This window comes from Drosophila takahashii, chromosome 2R (genome assembly GCF_030179915.1).
Source record: "Drosophila takahashii strain IR98-3 E-12201 chromosome 2R, DtakHiC1v2, whole genome shotgun sequence".
In the NCBI taxonomy this organism is placed as follows: domain Eukaryota; kingdom Metazoa; phylum Arthropoda; class Insecta; order Diptera; family Drosophilidae; genus Drosophila; species Drosophila takahashii.
The window spans coordinates 36,937,670-36,946,538 of NC_091679.1; the positions used below are offsets into that span (position 1 = coordinate 36,937,670).

At 38.0% G+C, this 8,869-nt stretch overlaps 1 protein-coding gene across 1 annotated transcript; it reads left to right on the top strand.

Moving 5' to 3' along the window:
• The first annotated feature begins 3,297 nt into the window (after positions 1 to 3,297).
• On the top strand, positions 3,298 to 3,568 carry Mtk (Metchnikowin). Its single transcript, XM_017137293.3, has one exon. It carries the CDS (start codon positions 3,333 to 3,335, stop codon positions 3,495 to 3,497), a length of 165 nt encoding a protein of 54 aa, XP_016992782.2. The 5' UTR covers positions 3,298 to 3,332; the 3' UTR covers positions 3,498 to 3,568.
• Positions 3,569 to 8,869: the final 5,301 nt, after the last annotated feature.

Here is an 8,869-nt window from a genome sequence, read left to right on the forward strand (position 1 = left end):
AGTTTTCCAGCCATCGTATAGTATTTCAAATGGTCAGTATGCATGCATTACCAAAATAAAAGATATATTTTTTGTCAAACAAAAACAAATAAAAACCCTGTTAGTCTATGAATATCCATTACCAAAATTTATTGTACAATGGAAAAGCATATCCTTAATTTGTAACAAATTTTGCTAGGCTTTAGCATCCTATTTTATGCTGAAATCCAATAAGCTGTCGACTCGCAATTAGAATAAATCCCTATTGTTCTTTTCCAGGATTTCCTTGAATATACACACACATACAATAACCAGTGTTGGGACATACCTAGATACTTTTACCTAGGTACGTACCTAGGTACAATTTAGTGGTACCTTTTACCTTACCTAGGTATAAAAATAATTGAGTACCTTTTACCTTACCTAGATACAGATTTGTATATACCTTTGGAATTATTAAGGTACTTACATAGGTATTAAACATTGATCTGATTTAAAATAGCCAAATCTGACTGCGACACTGTAGTATCGTTTCATTGTATCGTTTCGTTTCGAAATTGTAATAGTCGGAACGCAGCATTAAAAGTCATTGGAATTCAGCCGTTCTATTGTTTGTTTTGTGAAGTTAAAACTAATCGCAGTTTTATTTTATATAATTTTGTGCACGTATGTATGTTTCCATCACTACATCAATTTATTTATGAAACCAAAGTGTATTTGGCGCGCAAAAATGGCGTATGTAAGTAAACAAACGGCATATACATATGCACAATATATAGTCAATGTTTCTACATACGGAATTTTTGCGCGCCAAATATGTACATGAGGGTTTCATAAATACATTAATGAAGTGATACGTGCATACAATTATTCATGCCGCGTGTTTTAAAAATATATGCACAAAATTAAAACATTTAAATTTAAATGAAATGAAAAGATATTGTTTGATTAAGACGACTAATAACTGAAAACTAGTCTTATTTTAAGTTTAAATGATTACATTGAACAAAACAAAAAAATTATAAAAATAAAAAATACCTTATAAATACCTTTTACCTTTACCTAGGTACTGGGAAATTTAAGTACCTTTACCTTACCTAGGTATTTATTTTTGCCCAATACCTTTTACCTTACCTAGGTAAAAAAACACAGTACCTTTCCCAACACTGACAATAACTCACCTACACCATTTAAAGGTTTATTGAAATTTATTATGAAACAATTATGCGTGACAAAAATAACTAAAGTTTATTGACTGATAAAAGTTTGTCCATCAGCTGTCAACAAATTTACTTTGAAATTGAGAACACAATGAACTCTCGCTGAGTTCATGATGAATTTGCAAAAGATTTGCTTTCGAGTGTTGCCACACATAATTAGAATTTATTTTTTAATGATTTCTCAGCTGTCACTCGGGCGTCAAGGCCGTATCGATTTGGCAGTTTGGCAGTCCCAAGAACTCGTCGTCGAGTGTTTTTACCTTCGAGTTGGTCGGTATCCGTTTCCTAGGAACGGTGCGAAAACATTTTCCACCACCATCGCCCTGCAGGTTGACAACTTTTCATATTTGCAATTGAATTGCCTCCATCTGAGGTTCTTATCGGCTCGAATTCAAGTTTTCATAGCCGTGCGATTTTTCCAAAAATATTAACTTTGCCTTTTTGGCGGCGTGTGGGGGGAATAAGTATATTTTTTTTCGGGCTGTTACTCTTGTTACGGTCGTTAGTCCCCGAGGGCGGTACTTTGGGGGCGGGAGGGGGCGTGGCGCTGGAGCTTAGCCTGCTCAACAGCGATTTGCAAGAAACATTTCAAAATGTCAGGCGCAGCTACGAAATGAATGCCAAGCGAAATGGCAAGAGAAAAAGTTAAATTTTTTCTTTGCCTCAGCCAAGCTCAAATTTCTTAGCCTAGTTCTTTGGCCGAAAGTCGACTTTGGCTGCCATTACCCGTCAGGGCCAACAACAAATGGCCAGTGATTGATTGACTAATGCCTCAATTTAACTCAATTTTCGCTGTCTCCCCGCTGTTTACATTTAGAATCTATTCAGCTGTTTACTCGCAAGCCAAACATTTATTTTTTAATGCGCAAACCATGAAAATGGATTAATTTTATTTGGAATTCTGTTTGATTTATTTTTGATTTATTGTTGCCGAAGAGAACATAAAGGGAATTTTTGTAAACCGATTTTGAAGGCTGAGATCAATTCAAATCGATTTGATAAACAAAACTTTTTATGTTTAATGCAAACCTACCTATTGTTTGTCTTTTGGTGTTTTGCGTCGTTGCCGAAGCGGAAATTGCGTCAATCAATGCAGCTTTAATGGCCTTGCAAGTCAAGCGTTTTTAAAGCTTAATGAGCCGTGACTATAACCCCATTCTACCCCTAAAAAGTAAGCACACAAACAATAAAATGCAAGTGCAAAATTACTCAAAATGTCAGTCGAGTCATTTAAAGGGCAACAGGGCAACACAACACTCTCACCCCCTTTTTCAGCACCAGGCTGCTGTAAGAAAACTAACAAAGTGCTCTAACCGAGCCAAGGGGCAATTGCCGTGCTGCAGCAGCTGCACTTTCCCCCCAACCATATCCTTGCCTTAGAAGCACACTTCCTAGTCGGTTGGAAGTAACACTGCAAAAAAAAATGGTTCTAGCATTTAACCAGATTTTAAATTGTAGAGCTATTAAGTGGGGTAAAATTATTATTATTATTTTCATATTACATCCTCAAAAAGGATTTTTACGGTAAAACAAATTCTTCTTCTTACGATTTAAAATGAATTTAAACTTTTCTTTTCATTATTTTGCCATAAATGTATTTTTTTTCTCTCAAATTATTTAGTAAATCATTCAACTAACATTAAAAATTAATTAATTAAAAATATTTCATGATTTTTCCCTGTGCACTGCTTAGAAGGTTGAAGCTGGGAGGCGGCACTGGGCAGTGGGCGTGGCTCCGTGTTGACGCATGTTGACTATGCCTTTGAATTTGAATTGCTGCCGTGGCTGTTGGTGGGTAATTTGCAATGCAGAAAAACTAGCAAGGCGCTAAAGCCGAGTGTTTTCGGGGAGGCACTGGGGCAACATAAATATTCAGCGAGAAACGTTATATTTACATTTAGTCTAGGCTGATAATCCCACGGCTCCGCGGGATGTCCCCTCTGGGATGGGAGTCCCCTGGCCACAATCGGTTATCTCTGCCCCCGGCTGACACTTGCCCGTCATTCGTTTGTCTGCTTATCGCAGCAGCTCAAATAAAAAGTCCCCAATCGGCGACTCGTTTGTCTGCGACTCGAGCTATAAAAGCCATCTCACCAGCTCAAAGCATCAATCAATTCCCGTCACCGAGCAAAGATGCAACTCAATCTTGGAGCGATTTTTCTGGCCCTGCTGGGAGTGATGGCCACGATGGCTCCATCGGTGCTGTCAGAGCCTCATCGTCACCAGGGACCCATTTTCGATACGAGGCCGTCGCCCTTCAATCCCAACCAACCCAGACAGAGACCGGGAGTGTATTGAAGAGTCCAATGTCCTGATGTCGTTAACACATTGACTAAGTTGATACAATTAAAGCAGAACTGAACATCAAAGCTGTGAAACTGTGTAATTTAATTAATTCTAGGATGGTGGGGAAAAAGGGTACAGGTGATTGGAGGGCAATCAGCAATCCACTTTCACCAAAGTGAGGAATTATGATGGGAAATTTAAATGCACTGATAAAAAATATACTTTTTTTAAATTGCTTATTTTAAAATGCAAATGCTTCGATCAAGATTGCTAGTTCAATTTATTTTTAAATATTCTGTTTATTAAAATATGAATATTTCTCACAAAAATCGAAGTTTATTAAAATTAAATATTAAAATGAAATACTTCTTTATCAGTGTAGTGCGTCTCTGATTGCTCGCCATTTAAGGCTTCTTCAATGGCTCATAAATATACATTTGAAACTATGATTGAGCCAACCGTTGCAATTGGGGTGGCAAGCATTCGAAAGCGATTTAATTTGCATTTTGCATTTGGCATCTGCTTGGCTCTCGGGGCGTATGAGTAATCACAGTTGCCATCGATTGCCATTCTCTATACTACACTTGTGTGCATATATATATATTTAGATGCGAATAAAAATTGAGTACGCGCAAACATTTCAATGAGCTTCACACACAAAAACGACAATTTCCTCCTCACCCTCTGTTAATTTTTTTTTTCTCTTTTCCATTTTCTATTTTCAGCTGGCGATCCAAGAAAAGCGCTAAGAAAAACACTTGCAAAAATTAGCAGCAGCAGCTGATGGCCGGCGGTTGGCGGAGCCGCTCGGTGAAGGGAGGCCGTTCGTCTATAAATAGTGTTTTCGAACACTTTCTGCGCGTGACAGCTGTGACAGCGGCAGCCATGACGTCATTGGCTGGATAGGCCACGTCACGGATGCGGTATAAACTGGTCTGGCAAAGGCCAATAAAAAATCATATCGCGCATACGCCGCATTGACCCACCAAAGCAATCAAAGCAGGCAAAGTGGGAAGCGCCGCCATGGCAGCGGCGGTATGATATTATTGACAGCGGCAACATGCGTACAGCCAGCGGCAATAGGAACAGCAACAGGAGCAACATTTGCAGCAGCAACATTAGCAGCAACAGCAACAACAGCAACATCAACAGCAGAGCAGCCATGAGAATCGCGAGAAAGCACAGCAAGAAGAAAGAGCGGCGAAACGGAAAAAACACAGAAAATTGTCAAAATATTTAAATGCTTACAGCTGCTCGAGAATCAGTCTAAATTCGTCGTCGATCGGTCGTAGTTCCTGTTGTTGTTATTATTATTATCATTATTATTTGTTGTGTGTGTTGTGTGCCAGGCGACATAAGAAAACAAGAAAATTTTAAAAAATAAAGGAAGTGCAACTGAAGCGACTCGAAACGAAACGAAACTTAACCCAAAGACCAAAAACCACACCGAAAGTCAACCCTATATACCACATTCATGTGCCACACATATGTAAACCCAGTGAATCGGACAAACAGCAACAGTGCGTGTGTTGTGTAAACAAACAAATATTTGTGCTACATTCAAATTTAAAGCGGAATACAGAAATGTCAACCCAACGACTCGATAAGAATACAGCATCGCTGCAGACTCTCTAAACGGTGAGTTGGAATTCTTGTTAGTGATATAAATATAATATTTTATTATTTATTTAATTTCTGGTATTCTCTATGTTTTTTATTTATTTAATTTCTGGTATTCTCTATCAAATAAAAACACCTCTTAACGAGGTAAAAAACTAGTGACGACCGCACCTTCAACATACAAAAGTTCTGATATCAACATTTGTGACGAAAAATTATTACACTCGTCATTAAATAGACTTTCTAATATTTTCTCATTCGGCCCGCCCTAGCAAACTATTCCAGCCTTTTTCCCTTTACAGGCATTTTCTATTGCAGCGTGACGAATGAGAAAAGATTAGAAAGTCTATTTAATGACGAGTGTAATAATTTTTCGTCACAAATGTTGATATCAGAACTTTTGTATGTTGAAGGTGCGGTCGTCACTAGTTTTTTACCTCGTTAAGAGGTGTTTTTATTTGATATCAGAAGTTTTTGTTTGTTTACATTTGCTCTCATAGGAGCTAATATATACATTTAAATTTAAATTGGTCAATCATAATTTTTAAATTATCGTATTTTAACAAATTAAGTTAAAAAGGCGTTGAAGTATTTCAAAATACCTTTTAAACGAGGTATAGCACATGTCTGTACCTTTAGTAGTGTAGAACTTACAAACTAACTAAATTTAGCTATTTTTAGCTTTTTCCCGCTAAAGTAGCGGCTTTTTCCAAAAGTCGTAGAACAAAAGATTCCTATATGGAACTCTTAAGTGCAAATTTACTGATTCCATGACCCTAAAATACAGTTCGGATACCCTCCCACAAAATTCAATACTCAGGGAGCGTTAATTGTTCGAGCTGGCAAAAGTGGCTATTTTCGTATAAAAATAACTTTTAAACGTGACTTTTTACAGTAATGTGTTATATACCAAAATTTAAGGAATCTCAAGGGCTATACAGTTTAAGGTTTTAAAGAAAATCGTTAGAGCCGTTTTTGAGAAAAATAAAAAAAAGCTAAAAAAAAAGTTTTAAAAAATTATTTTGGACAAACTGACAATCTGACAAACTGACAAACAGAATTAAATTTTCATTTTGGGAAGACGAAGGAAATCTTATTTTGGCTATAACTTTTGAACGGAGCGTCGGATTTTGACAAATGACGCCTCATTCGACGGGTATTTTCAAAAGGAATACAACTAAAACATTTCGAGGGGGCTTTTATCCCCACCGGCCCCAGCAGCTCCAAATTTCGAAATTTTCACTTTTTCACTTTCACCGCTCTCTCTCCCAAGCCAATTAATTTTCTTAGAGTCTTGGTATGCAATCCTGTTAGTTTTCGCAATACCTTTCGATAGGTGTATCATTCATTATGATCGGACCATCACAGTAGATTTTCATTTCTTCGTGTATATATAGTAGTCGCCTTCGCACACTCTCCTGGTGCGCTTCGTCACTACATGGACTGCCGTCCATAGTGATGTATTTATTTAATTTCTAGTCGATTTTTTGTTTACCTGGGTATAATAAAAGATTTTTCACACTTGATTTTTGTATTTAATTTTTAATGTTTTTGTATTTGTATTTTTTGTGTTTAATTTGAAGCGCTGACATTTTCATCAATTTAACTTCGAGCATAAAATTAGGTTAGCAAACCTTTAGGTAGGTTTTTCACCTGCGATATGGACAGTTCCTGTTTAATTATCCTAATGTATATTCCATCCCCGAAACTCGTTCAGGGCCCCAAAATGTCGAGCTTGGTCGTGTGTCAGAGTGTGCATGTCAGACAGAATTTCAATTCGAGTGGGGACCCCGCCTTATCCCAACCCATCAAAATCGCAACCCTCTGCGCCTGGTTTTGCTGCTCGGGTAACTCTGCATGGGGGCCACGTTGCGAATACGCAATTTGTGTGCTGAAGCTGCTCCATGCTTTGCCTGCCTCTTCGAGCGCTTTTCTCATAAATTGAGTTTACTCTTTTCGACAGCTTTGTTTGCCTTGCCTTGGTAGCGAAAGCCCCCATCTGCTTCACCTAATTTCCTTTTGCATAAGTATCACATGTCTATGCTACCTGTATCATTGTGTCTTTGTATATTTTTGATGGCTGTGCCCATTTCAATGTGCACGGGAATTATGACGAATTATGGCCCACACAAATCAGCACAAAACTTTATTGTTGGCCATGTTTTCTCAGCTGGCGAACAAAAGTGCTGGCTGGATTGGGATTTATTGAGCCATTTCGTGAAGGAAAGTCCTGATTGACAGTGAAATTACAGCGGCTACTCAATGGTGAATTAAAGCAAAAATTTAAGCTAAAATGTTTTACATTTTATAGAAAACTAAAACTCGTAAACAAAAAAATTTCAAACAAAATAGTTCAGCTTTCATATGCACATTGATTTATAAATTTTTCAAAAATATAAGAATGCAAAATTTTAACTTGACGGTCGGAAGTTTCCTTGACCTTTGCCTTGGATTTCTTGCTTTCTGCTTTCGCATAACGTATCAAAGAATTTTTGTTATTTGCATTCAAGCAATTCAAATAACAATGCATGCAGACTCACTTAATTATATTTATTTAAATGTTTTTCAATTGAAGGATTAAAATACTACTAAAGTGGTTTTTATGCGGCCAAGGATAAATATTTCCTTAAAGAATTTCAGCTATTTCCACTCTCTATTAAAGAAAATATAAAATTCATTCCAGCTTAATTTGTTGAGTTGCTTAAAAGCTCGGTCAAACTCAACTAAGTTTTTGATGTGTCTATTCAGAGCAAACCAAATATTTGCATACATGCGGTTAAATTAAATTAAGAATATAAAAAGAGAGAAAACGAGCTTGGGGTGGAATTCAAAAGCAGGGTCAAAGGCACCCAACTTAGTTGCCTTGATCTTTGCATGTTTTTCGTATTTTCTTAGCAAGTCGCAAGGAATTTGGTTAATTTGTGTTCTCATAGCAGGCACCGAATACCTCGGCGTGCAGACCCACTATAATACATTTGTTTATATGCTTTTAAATATAAATATGTTCTGTTCTGGGCTCACTGCCATGTAATTATGTATGTCGCTGGCCGAGAGCAAGTGCATCGCATGGGCGCCTTCACATTGCTCCTCCTCGCTGCTTTTCTTTTTCTGCTCTGGTCTGTTTTTCCCCTTTCTTTTTTCTGGCCCGCCTTGACAATGCACTTGAGTCAAGTTTGCTTCCTCTAGTTGGCCGGCTTTCCTGGGCATTTCCCCAGCCCCTCGGCATCGTAGGATCTCAGTGCCTCTTGCCAATATGCAGCTAGCCAAAACGAGGCGTTTGTCTGCTTGTTTATTTATAACATTTTGTTTGCCACTCTGGCGGGCTTCCTCGTTCTGATAAGCGAACTGCCATTGCTCTTCAGGCTTCATTGTTTTCAGTAGTTAATTAATTTTAATTCAAGTTCTTGCCATTTGCCCTTTTATGGCTCCCGAAACGGAGCTGCTGTTTGTGCATTTTCGCAAAATTGCTTTCAGTTGGTTTTTTGCCCCCACCCGGTTGAAAAAGGCTTTTAAAATGCCAGTCGTTGCCAGAGGATAGAGGAAATTCCTCGGTCCCTGGATGCTTTTACAACTTTCAGCTGGAGAATGGAAAACTTTCACTTACCCCACCGCCACCGCCACCCACCACTTTCACTCACTCTCGCCCCATTTGATTGATCAATGTTGACAGATTTAACGAGCTGGTAAAGTGCAGCAAAACAATTCAATTATGTATATACATATACACGTGTGCGTGGGACTGAGTGAAAGTCGGGGGTGGGGGC